Genomic DNA, 12839 nt, shown 5'->3' on the forward strand with positions numbered 1-12839 from the left:
AAACTGTGTTGGTATTACTTGGAATTGAATCTCTAACTTGTCAAGAGAAGAATCCCTATGCCTTAGTTTCGGTCACAAAATTATAGAAACTTGGAATGATTTTATTTAGCAAAAGGAGCCTTCATCGTCATGCACTGTGCCAAAATCATGCCCCTGCATGACTGACTGTGAAGCACCCACCACCATATCTGCAGGTAGTGGGTGGCTGTTCGGTCAAGGTTTTGGTCATGACCTGGTTGTGTTGTTTGTGATCTATCTCAGGGTTCTGGTCATGACCTGGTTGTGGTGTTTGTGATCTATCTCAGGGTTTTGGTCATGACCTGGTTGTGGTTCTGTTTGTGATCTATCACAGGGTTCTGGTCATGACCTGTTTGCGGTTCTGTTTGTGATCTATCTCAGGGTTCTGGTCATGACCTGGTTGTGGTGTTTGTGATCTATCTCAGGGTTCTGGTCATGACCTGGTTGTGGTTCTGTTTGTGATCTATCACAGGGTTCTGGTCATGACTTGGTTGTGGTTCTGTTTGTGTTCTATCTTAGGGTTCTGGTTGGTCTGGACCATCATCATCATCCTGATCTGCTGCTGCGTGTGCCACCACCGCCGCACCAAACACCGGCTCCAACAGCAGCAGCGGCAGCACGAGATCAACCTCATCGCCTACCGAGAGGCCCACAACTACACCACACTGCCCTTCTACCTCAGTAAGGCCCACAACTACACCACACTGCCCTTCTACCTCAGTAAGGCCCACAACTACACCACACTGCCCTTCTACCTCAGTAAGGCCCACAACTACACCACACTGCCCTTCTACCTCAGTAAGGCCCACAACTACACCACACTGCCCTTCTACCTCAGTAAGGCCCACAACTACACCACACTGCCCTTCTACCTCAGTAAGGCCCACAACTACACCACACTGCCCTTCTACCTCAGTAAGGCCCACAACTACACCACACTGCCCTTCTACCTCAGTAAGGCCCACAACTACACCACACTGCCCTTCTACCTCAGTAAGGCCCACAACTACACCACACTGCCCTTCTACCTCAGTAAGGCCCACAACTACACCACACTGCCCTCTTACCTCAGTAAGGCCCACAACTACACCACACTGCCCTCTTACCTCAGTAAGGCCCACAACTACACCACACTGCCCTCTTACCTCAGTAAGGCCCACAACTACACCACACTGCCCTTCTACCTCAGTAAGGCTTGGCTTCCTTTCCCTCCCTACCTCCTTTCTTTCTTTCTTTCTCTCTTTCTTTCACTCATTTCTTCTTTTTCTTCCTCTCCTTTCATATGTCCCTCTCTTATTTCTCTGCAGGGTTCCTGCCCAGTTACCTGCTGCCTGCCTATGAGGAGGTGGTCAATAGGCCGCCGACCCCCCCACCCCCCTACAGTCCGCCCCAAACAGTGGTGATCGAGACCGGTGGCAGCCCCACACAGACTGAGCAGCTGGTCACCCACTGCCCCCAGGGCCCGGCCAGCCTCTCCGGCCCCGGGCCCCCCTCTACCACCTCCGCCCCCAGCCCCGAGCAGCAGCTCCACCTGCCGGTCTCCAGCCTCGGCTCCAGAGGGGTGAGGGACGATGGCAAGCCGCTCCCCGGGACCCTGCCTGAGGGCAGGCAGCATCCGCCGCACGTGGCTCCACTGGCCGGGGACACCCCTCCGGCACGGAGCAAGGCCAGAGACTGCTGCAAGGAGCCGGGCTGCGAGCCCTTCGACGACAAGGACCGCACGCCCGGGCGCCACCGCCGCTTCACGGGCGACTCGGGCATCGAGGTGTGCGTGTGCAGCCGAGGGGTGGGGGAGGGCGAGGAGGACGAGGAGGACGACGAGGAGGACGACGAGGAGCGGATGAAGGAGCTCGAGCGGCTCATGGACAACCAAGAGGAGGGTTTGCGCCCTCATGCCTTCTGCGACACTTGCCACCCTCGTGGTGTTGTCCAGGACCACGGGCAGCGCCACGACCCAGTGGGGCCGGGGGATGAGGAGCGTGGGGCCCCCGAGGGCATGGAGCATGCCCAGCAGCCTCAGCATCCCCATCATCAACCACAGCAGGGGCAGGAGCAGCACGCCCAGGCCTCACTGCCACGCTCCCCAGTCTGCCTGCACCTGCACACCATCAGCGAACAGGACGGCTCCCACACCCAGGGCAGCGCTGAGAGCCAGAGTTGAGCACTTAGCATCGCATACCGAGACACAAAGTCTCCTCAGTCTGTGCGACATCCCTTTACTCCCTCACTGTACTTTCATATATGTGTGTGTGTGTGTGTGTGTGTGCGTGTGTGACCAGTATGCGTGTGTGAGCAGTATGCTCGTCAACTTGTCTTATGTGAAATTGAGTTGCGGGAGGAAGGGGGAATAATTGCCTCTGCTGAACTGATTGGCATCCCCTGGTGTTGACGTGTGTATAGGATAGCCAATGTAAAGGCTAGCCCTGGTGCCTTGTGGGATAGCGGAGGATATTGTGTTTGGTATCCCGCCAGCCTGCTGCCTGTGTGTGTGTGTGTTTCCTAACAGCGAGCCTGCAGAGAGAACTGCGCTCACCGCCACTGGCGGGATGACGAGCTTTAGTAGCAGGCCGTTAGTAAACCTTGTCCCAGTGTGCGGGACAGGGTTACACGATGCAAGCAAATTTAAAAAGAGGGTCGCGTTGCTTCAGCCCCTCTGTCCAGTACTGTACGTGCTGTCCACTGGCAAACATTATTAGTTAAGACTTACAGTACCCTGTGTAGCCATATTCAGTAGTAGCCTGTATCATAACAGACGTCCCCGCCTCCTCGGTAAGAGGATTATATTACTTAGGGGGAAGCATATTGTATTGGTACATTTAGCGGTGTTTGTATAGCCTATGTCACAATGAAAGAAGGTGATTTCAGATTTACTTGTGTCTAATTGAGAGGAACAAAGAGCCTCATGAGTTCAGAATGTAACATGAACAGGTCTCAAATAAGAAGATGAGCACTGCAGATTACACTCACTTTTTTGTATGTGGTGGTGCAAACTGCATAGCCTAGCCCTCAACCTGGGGTACCTCAACCTTGGAGATGGACAAAGAACTAGAACAAACCTTGCAAAAATTGAGGAACTGTAAAAAAAAAAAAAAAATAAAAAAAAAAGGGAAACTCCTTAAGTCAAACAAACCACAAAAAAGAAAAACCTGAAACACGTGAAGACCTGGTTCGTCTCCTCCGACAACAAGTTTGTTAAGCAGCACTTCGCCTCAAAATTCAAGGTGGAAACTCAAAGCCACTGAACTCCGTGGAAGACACGGGAGTGTAATGATTGAGTGGGACTTAAATAGTCAAGCACATGTTTCCAGTGTGTGTGTGTGTGTGTGTGTGTGTGTGTGTGTGTGTGGATGATCTTCAGTCAGCATCCCATTCAATGGACAGTTGAACCCAAAGAGGCTGTCTGGAGCGGTGCCCCTCTCCTTAGCAGTGCCTACCCATTTTGCCTACTGTACACATATCATATCATCTTGTTTCAATGTAAAACATTTAAAAATGAATAGGATCTTTCCCCTATTCCCAGGCATTTAAAAACGACTGCCTGTGCTGCAAATGATGCGGAGCCTTGCATCAGCATGTTATGTCTTCAGAAAGCACACTTAACTATAATGGTGCCTTTTCTTTTTTTGTTTTAGTTCTAGTCATTGTTTTGTTCTCTCCGTTTGCCTTATCTTATGTGTTTGGAGCCTCAAGACCAGGAGACGAAGCCAAGGCCAGTACGAGATTAAATGCATTTCCTGAACTTAACCCTGGCTTGGTTTAGTCCTGTTCTGGAGTGTCTGGTTAGACAGGTTGTAGTAGTTTTTCATAAACAAGCCCTTAAAAATGGAAGAAAAAAAGCTTTTGGAGAGTTTTTGTGTCTTTAAAAGATGGCATGTCTTGCTGATGGTGTACTATTTGGTCTTAGAGGGGAAGGATTTAACGTCATGGCACTATAAGGGAATGTTATTACCACTAACAGTCATAAGCGCTAGATTGTGTAGCTTTTTGGGTAGTCTATCAGTAGGAGATTTCTTCCTAGTGTCCTATCGGATCAAGAGCATGCAGACATATTGTGGTATATTGGTTGTTGAGGACTGTGTCTACAGGTTATAGAATGGAGCTCTGTAGCTTGTAAGTTTCGGTGTCCTGCCTGTTGCCAATATTGGCAAACTGGCCAAAGCTGCCGCAATAAATTCCACACTGCGGGAAGAAGAAGGTATACTTGCGGGTTGTGTTGTGTCAGATGGACAGAAAGCCTGTAGTGTGTGTGTGTGTGTGTGTGTGGGGGAGGGGGGGGGTTGGTGAACAGGGAAAGTTTAAATGTGTGTGTGTGTGTGAGTTTCAGTGCATGGGTTTGTTGGCTGTGTCATCCCTGTCCAAATGGACTCTCCTCTGTGGGTATTGTGTTTTATCTGAGCCATCATGTGGAGCACCTGAGTGGCAGGCTTCGACAGAGGACACAGAGATAGGCCACAGTTCAAAGGCCACTGATGGGCCATCAGCCCTGGAGATGGTACCAGGTGGGCCTAATTCTCTAAGGAAAACATCAGCTGTCAGATAGCGTAAGTACCTACACGAGGGTCTCGGGGCTGGAAACACTGGTTCTACAAACAATGTACCCCCATGTACTGGTAACATTTATGACCGCATATAGGCTAGGCGCCTCAGAATAAAACCAGAACAGAAACTGGCCACCAGGTTTATTGCGTATGGGCATGACTAACAGCTTGTTTGGTCCCCCTTTGCTTTCTGTTTTTATCTAATGGCATTTGCTGTCACGGAGTCATGGTGAATGAGTGACTGATCAACCCAGCTGTCCGTCCCATGGTGCTCCTCCGCAGCTGTTGTTAGTAGCTATCAACACCAGCTTTCATGTATTGCGACCAAATAAGAATGGTTTGGAAAGAAGTCATATGGAATCTTATATGATGTTTGTATTTTTTTTTTTATTGTTTCTTTTGCCTGAATAAGGCGTCATTGCACTGTTTTAACTTAAACAACGTAGTGGGTTTATTTGCAATGTCTGATTTGACATCAAGGTGGCGGGAGCCATAGCTTTCCATATGAGTCCAGGTACTATATCCGTTTTTAAAACCATTTGCCTTTTCTGTCATGGTTCAAGTCAGCCAAATGAGTCAGTACTGAAGATTATTACGTGTAAATAAAGAGAATATTTGTTAAAGTTAAAGACTGTTGCATCCTTTTTTAATTGTTATTGACATATCAGGAATGATTTCATAAGCTTCTGAGGTTCTGGTTCAACCAGTATGAAGGCACACACTGTTTAAGGGTGATTTCACTTCCTGCTTTCAAGAGCAGATATTGGTGCTGCTCTTTGTTCAAAAAATACAGTCATACTGCATGTGTCCTGAAGAAAACTGTGATACCAAGGTCTTTGTTTTGAATGTTATTTATAATATTCCTTATGAACATAACACACTAGTGTCTGCAACATACACACATCATCACCACAAAGCATGACAAACGTGTTCAGCACAGAATGAGACTACAATATTTAAAGAAGAACATGCTGGAAGAGAACACACATGAATGGCCATCTTCATCTGGAAGGCACTTCTACTCCTCTGTCCGGAAGGCCTGGCCCTTTTCCCAGCCTTCCCTAAGGCGGGCGAGGACCTTGTATCTCTGTGGCTGGAGGACCACCCCGAACTTCCCCTCCAGCGAGGGCAGCGGGTGGCCCACGGGCACCTCCAGAGTGAAGCGTTGCAGGATCCAGGACAGGAGGAGGAAAAGCTCCATCTTGGCCAGGGCTTCCCCCAGGCACACCCGCACCCCGGCTCCGAACGGCAGGTAACTGGCTGACGGGGAGCAGAGGCCGGCGCCCTCCTTGTCCAGGAACCGGCCTGGGGCAGAGCAGAGAAAGGAGGAGAGGGGTTGCAAGATGGTGCTTTGTTTAGCTTATCTCGATAATTGAAGCATGATATTTTCCTTTTATGGTATTTTTGTTAGTGTTGGAACAGTTTTTTTTTTTTTTTTACTGTGTTCTGTTCTCACCAGGGTCAAAGAGTTCAGGGTTTATCCACTCTTTTTGGTCGTGATGAAGAGACCAGAGGTTGACAATGACTCGAGCCCCTCTTTTAACAGTGAAGTCTCCAATACTGCAAGGCAGAGGAAATCATACATCAGGGAATCATGGCCGTCCATAAACACATCTCCACTAGGACATTCATTATGTTCCATGTAAGACAGAAATTACAGTTTTGTCCCAGTTTTGACCTCATGTCATTTAGTTAAGACACTCATAACTGCAAAAATCTGGTCAGATTTGAATGTCACTCACTAATCTCACTAATAGCTGATTTGAGGCAATATTAGGATCCATTCTTTTTTTTCTGTCACGTTTGTTTCTTTTACACCAAAGGAACTCAAAGAGCGTTTACCTGGCATCTGCCATAGCCACGTGGGGAATGAGAAGTGGTGAGACAGGCCGAATGCGCAGCACCTCTCTGATGGTGGCCTCCAGGTACGGAAGGTTTCCCCGGTCACTGAGCTGAGGGTGGCGGTCCTTTCCAATTTTTCTGTCTAGTTCTTCCTGGATCTTGGTCTGCACCTGAACACAAGCAACAGCATCACTAACGGAACAAGTTAAACTCTGGACATTATACTGCTGGCTTTAAGGTCAAGGGTTCAGTTTTATAGTAAAGTAAAGATTAAATGTTTTCCGTTTAAAAATGTAATCTAGGAAAGTTTCTGAATGGTATTTTTTGTATTGTTAGTTTGAATATGAATTTAGAGTTTTAATATGCAGTCAGAACAGTATATTTATTGACCAATCGGACAGACCCTTTAAAAAAACACCTTGAATCCCCTTTCCCTACCTGTGGATGATGGATTAGATATGCGATTGACCATTTCAGAACAGTAGTGGTTGTCTCCACTCCTGCCCCAAAAATATCGCCAACGGTCATGAGGAGATGATCGTCACTCAGGCCCACATTCTGGGTGGTTGTGTTGTTGTTCTCCGAGCTGCGTTTGGCCCGCAGTAATGCGTCTAGCAGGTCCCTCTGGACGTTATCACTGTAGTTCGTCTGCAGGGGGCGACAAAGATCGTTTCGACACACACTAAAGATGCCTTGATAGTACTTGGCTCTGAAAGGCCACACAACCAATAAAGAGATTGCACCAAAATTACATCAGCCTTCAAGACTAAACGGACGAGACTGTCCAAACATTCCTGCCTCGTCTCGTGTACCTTATGTTCTTCATATTTCTTCTGAAGCAGCCTGTCTCTGACAGACACACAGTCCCTAAGAATGTCCAGATCTTTGTTTGGGAAAATCTGTCAAAAAAGAACATCATGTATAGTAGTAGTGACTTTAACATCTAACTTCAACATTTGAAGTGATCATGCCTGTTATTTAATGACCATGACCGGACAACACTGAAGTTTACCTGTAGCCATGGAAATATATCCACCAGGCTGTCCTTGGCGACCGTGTCCACTATTCCCTGACTGTAGTCAAGCATGGCCTCAAATTCTTGGTCTCCCCGCTTATAAGAGGAGCTGAAGCACAGGGAACAGACCACGTTAGTGACGGCACGGGTCAGCTCTGGAGCCAAGTCTACCGCCAAGCTCTGCATCTCTCCCAGGTTCTTACACATGGCATCAGCCTCCCTGCAGACTGAGGGAAGAAAGAAATAGAGAGAAAGCATGAGAGGAAAAAACAGAGAGAAGAGGACAGGGAAACAAATCAGTATAGTAAAGACATGACATAAGTCAAAAGCACAATGGTCCTGGTGGTTGCTTTTGATGTTCTGTCCGTAATTTTATGCCTAAGTGCATTCCTGGTCACTCACTGATTTTCTCAATTGAAGCAGTCCCCTCTCCAAACATGCAGAGAGATCCATGCACTATCTTGCGATGGAACTTCCAAGTGGGACTGTAGTCTGCAAAGGCTATGTCTTTTCCATCACGCGTCAAGATGTCTGTGGTGACCTTAAACAGAAATGAACTCTGTTTATTTAAATTCAAAAGAGATTTATGTTCCATCAAATAACGTACAAGCATTTCTCGATTCAGAATCCTTTGTCTACTTACAGTCCGTGGTCTCCCAGCAAATGTTTTTCCTTTCTTTATGAGCACCTCTTTGGCATGTTGGTGACTGTTGACTATGATGAGGGTGTGCGACCCCAGCTTGAGAGAATAAGTATCGCCATACTTTTTCTGCAGCTCCTGGAAGAAAATGTGCGGTGGTCGATCACTCCGCAAGCTGAGGAGGCTTCCAATGATGGGGAGGGAGGGCAGAGCTGGGGGGCTCTTGTTTCCAAGTCTAGATGCAAAAAATTTCCTCTTAACTAAAAGAATCATCATGAATGCAGAGAACAGAAAAGAGCAAATTAGCCAAGCCATTGTGTCAGCTTTCAGCGGAGTTGGTTTTTAGTTTGTTTGTTGCGGTGGCTGTAGAATGTTGAATTCAGCTTCCACTACTGCCAGGGAGTCTGCTCTGCATGGTCGCCAGCCGACTGGGACTGCAGGTGGTGGCAAGGGGATTTTATCCAGGAACTTCAATGTCATCCCCTTGACCCCAAATATTTTAACCTTAACTATCTTCATGTGACACAAGCCAACTGAAACAGATGTGAGATAAGGTATTTTTTTTTTTTTATAAAAAGCTTAATCAGCTAAATCAAATTGATACAAATTAACTATTTCCATTGTCTGTTATTTCTTATAGTTTTGCCTAGAAGCTAAATTGCTACAGACTCAGGTGACGTTACAAAGGACTATTAAAAATCACACAAAGATTTGGATACTGGTTATTCTGTACTTGTTGTGTTATTTCCGTTGTGACTTCTGGCCGTTGACAATATTACTAGTTTGTCCATCTTGCCACGCCGTAGATGGTGATACATCATGGCGTCCTCAGATCCGCAACCCCGCTTTGGACAGTCTGTTAAAGGCCTTTTATCGGATAAAGTGGGGTCTTGTAGTGGAGATGTAATCGCCCTCACTCGTCAGGTTTTGAAGGGATCACGCAGTCAAGAGGTGATTGATGACAACGGGAGAGAGAGTGATTTGTGTACTGAAAATAGTCACTATCAAAGCTGTGTTTTGGTTGTAGCATGACTAGCTGACGGTAGAGTAATAGCTAGTAAGTTAAGGTAGCTAGGAAATGTTTTAACTTCAGGTTTAATTATGCTTGTTTTTCCGTGCAAACCGAGAAAACAAACTAAGAACTGTGCTGGAAACCACGCCACACTTTCGTAAATTCAGCTTTATGTATAGTGGTATACAGTAAGAAAGGTGGACTTCCTCTCTGGTCTTCCGTTAGCGAGTGACGTGACTGTAATTTAGCTAGTCTGTTAAAAACCATGATGTCACTGCAAAGTATGTGGAGTTTTTGTTTTGTTTCATTTAATATAAAATCATCTATTTCAGCTTCTTAGCCAAGCGGCCAGAAATATGGTAATTCAAGAAGATGCCATCCTGCATTCAGAAGATGTAAGTCACCCCAACATTCCCTTAGTTAATTAATATAATCTACAAATGAAGGCATGATCATAAACATTGGTATACGCGTACAGCTTCCAAATGGTAAACGGGCTTAATTCATGTAATCTACAATCTGAGGCATGATCATAAACGTCCGTATTTGACAAACGTGTGATCACATCAATGATGACAAATCATCATTTGTTGTTTATAATGTATTTTTCTCAATATATGTAGAGCCTTAGAAAGATGTCCATCATAACGACACATCTGCAGTACCAGTAAGTATCTCTTACATTTTTGTAATAATGCACTGTAGTTTTAACTCATTTACATTTGCATTTAGTCATTTAGCAAACGCTTTTGTCCAAAGCAACATACAAGGGAGAACAGTCAAGCTACTCAGCGGGCTAATAAGCTGACCATGCTGTAGGTAAGAGATGAGTGACTTTAGCTTCTGTGTGTCCAAGTCTAATTTATGTTCATTTTACCCTTCAGGCAGGAGGCCATTCAGAAGAAGTAAGTCATAATAACCCCCCTCTTTTTGCGTGAGATAATTGTATTTCACCTTAAATTCAAAGCCATTTAAAGTGAACATTCTGTGCTCAAATCTTATTTTGTCTTGCTGACAGTGTGGAAAACTCCAGAAATCTTCAGGACCAACTGAAACACTTACTAAAGTAAACTCAAAAATAAAAAGGAGGGACACTTCTTTCCCACTGTTGGGTCTGTCCTATTCAGCTTTGAATATTATTTATGTGATACTGCATACGTCTTTTTGCACTGCAGGCCAGCCTATACTTACACTTGTATTTTGACAAAAAAAAGATGGCTTTGTTTTGTATTTATACAGTTTACCCTCTCAAAGATTGAGACATTTGAAGTGGGCTGATGGCTTTTGTTTGTGTTGTGTTTATGAATTGTATTTATTTATGTGTCCTGACCATGCTCACGTTACTGATGATTGATTTTGCAGATCAATAGCACAGGGCCTTCCCCAGGAAGGCTTTTACAGGTATTTGTTAGTTTTGTATTTGTTATTACCATTACAAAAACGTGCATTTTGCTAAATGTTTACACAATTCAGTCATGGTTTGAAGTGCCAGGGTGACAGACAGGGATTCTCAGATTTGAATGTGTAACAGTAAGCAGTGTCAATAAGTCATTGTTCTCCAGTAATATATGTCAAGTAATATCTTTTTTTTTGTAAATAATTACCTTTTGAGTTCATCTTTTGCCTAGTGATTATATTTGCAGATGCAAATGACAACACAGTGTTTTGATTCAAATGATATTTGAAATTGATACACTGTCATTTTGTTATTATGTGAAACTTGGACTAAATAAAATGAAATGCCTTGCTGTCATGTTCTAATGGTACTTGTTTTGTTGACATATTTTACAGTGTCAAACGTGAGGTGTTTACAGAAGTGATACGTGTACCCAGTTTACTCCTACACCCTTCTCTGGGCAGAGGCATTTTAAGTGGTGCCAGGGCTAATAGAACTGTATCTGGGCAAGGCCGAGCAGATGTCCGGCCTAGCCCCCAGCCTTGGCCATATGTGGGCTTTGTATCGCGCTCGCACAAGGTTTTCACAGGAGGGTTTTGGATAAAGTGCTTCTACGATGCGTAGGAGCACTTTATCCAAAACCCTCCCGTAAAAACCTTGTGCGAACGCGATTCGAAGCCCTATTCACGACTATCTTTTCGATGAAAGTAATGCAAGACTGCAGCATTGCAAATGGTTGCGTATAAGTGATTATATTGATAAGTGTATATATATTGTGCAACATAAAACACTGTGTCAAACACAAGAACATCTTATTCCATTTGGCTAATAACTGATGTGTAGCACAAGACCTTCATGAGATATGTCCCTAAAGGTGATGGGTGTGCTTTTCAATGAACAATACATGCAAAGAACACTTTCAGGTAAAGACCAGATAAGGGTACCAAAGTTCCCATGCATTTAATGCATCTCGATACTTTTGTTATTGCATATATTTCCACTCTTAAAAAAAACAATAATTTTCTGACACATTGTGATCCATTTTTCCCCCTTTTTATCAGAAAAATTACAGATGAGGTCAATAAATGAATCAATGCAGATGTCCTACTTGCGCAGTAACGCACATTTGTATCCCATTTGGATAGTTCAAGAATGCAAACACATTGCAATTCCAAGCGTGCCACACTGCAGTGTACAAGGAGGCAGGCTTCAAAACCTTGAGGTGAAGAAAATGTTCCTCCCTCAAACCTTGAAATTCCAGCTTATCAGTTAATACGGCCGCACAAGGAGAATAGCTACCCATTGACAGAAACGTATTTTAAATGAACTCAGCTGAACTGGCTGCAAAGAAGAGCCGAACAATTTATACATTTCAGTCAACAACAATAGTCAACAAAAGTCTCATCTTCATGCAAAACCCATTGCACGTGTAACCACAGATAAACATGACCTAGCCAACTTTCACTTAAGGACAGATAACACTTCAAATCAGTTTCAAATCAGTTGTATAAAAGCACCTATGATTTGCTTAACTTTCACTTCAGGACTAATGACACTGTTTCATATCGCTTGTATGAAGGCCCCTACAAAATTGCCCCTGGACTAGACTTTATAGGGTACTCACTACCATCTGTCCTATGTGTGTTGTGTGACTGTTCAGGTTTTTTTTTTTTGGGGGGGGGGGGGGGATCAGCCCCTGTTGTATCGAAGATTCTAATATACTATTAGAACCAGGTTTAGCCTGTGTTTTTAAACCAGGGCACAATTTATACCAACCCTCTGAGCTGGGTCCATATCAGCGAAAACTATATCTAAAGTTGTCAAATGGGCAGTTTTAATCAATGCTTCCAACTTTTTTATGTGTGTCGTCATGATGTGGCGTTTGGCTCCCTCTGCAGATACATAAGGGCATGTAGAGTTATGGACATTGAATTTAAATGTGTATTCGCCACCTTGCTCTGACTGCGATCTAAGAGTGGAATGGGCCTCAGAAAGACTAGCGGCCACTTAGTGGAAGCTAATGAGGACCCAATGAAGAATAACGAGTAGGGAAACTGATTATACTGACTAGGTCACAAGTACACCTATGAAGTGATCTTTTTTCTATCATTCAGCTGTTTTTGTTTTAGGGCCTGACATAAACATAACCGAATGCAAAAGAATGGTTGCAAAAATATGCATAATTATGGTTAAACCGTGCCTCAGAATTGCGTGATCTATCACGACCTAAAATCACCTGTAAATAACATGACAAACCAAGTGTTTTTCGATGTGAGAAGTTCACGTTACACCAGACTTGCCATCACACTGGTTAGAATTTGCTATCAAAATAAATGGCCGTAACAACAGGGTAGCCAGGCCTGACATACAGGCTGCCA

At 44.7% G+C, this 12839-nt stretch overlaps 3 protein-coding genes across 3 annotated transcripts in view; 2 read left to right on the top strand and 1 right to left on the bottom strand.

Moving 5' to 3' along the window:
• Positions 1 to 5185, top strand: part of fbxw4 (F-box and WD repeat domain containing 4) — a 64648-nt gene extending 59463 nt beyond the window's left edge. The window contains exons 10-11 of the mRNA XM_080848387.1: positions 538 to 699; positions 1326 to 5185. Of these exons, the coding sequence (XP_080704513.1) occupies positions 538 to 699; positions 1326 to 2179 (1016 nt within the window). The 3' untranslated portion in view covers positions 2180 to 5185. The remainder of the gene's footprint in view (positions 1 to 537; positions 700 to 1325) is intronic.
• Positions 5186 to 5574: 389 nt separating this feature from the next.
• cyp17a1 (cytochrome P450, family 17, subfamily A, polypeptide 1) lies at positions 5575 to 8572 on the bottom strand (the record flags this gene model as incomplete). Its single annotated transcript, XM_080848753.1, is given in 9 exon segments — positions 5575 to 5861; positions 6013 to 6116; positions 6399 to 6568; positions 6837 to 7046; positions 7211 to 7297; positions 7411 to 7640; positions 7816 to 7954; positions 8057 to 8395; positions 8399 to 8572. Coding segments are annotated over 9 exon segments (1740 nt in total).
• Positions 8573 to 8870: 298 nt separating this feature from the next.
• Positions 8871 to 10813, top strand: borcs7 (BLOC-1 related complex subunit 7). Its single transcript, XM_080849366.1, has 5 exons — positions 8871 to 9004; positions 9398 to 9460; positions 9689 to 9732; positions 9950 to 9970; positions 10084 to 10813. Exons 1-5 carry the CDS (start codon positions 8873 to 8875, stop codon positions 10133 to 10135), a joined length of 312 nt encoding a protein of 103 aa, XP_080705492.1. The 5' UTR covers positions 8871 to 8872; the 3' UTR covers positions 10136 to 10813.
• The last annotated feature ends 2026 nt before the right edge of the window (positions 10814 to 12839 follow it).

This window comes from Sprattus sprattus, assembly GCF_963457725.1.
Source record: "Sprattus sprattus genome assembly, chromosome: 12".
Lineage (NCBI taxonomy): Eukaryota > Metazoa > Chordata > Actinopteri > Clupeiformes > Clupeidae > Sprattus > Sprattus sprattus.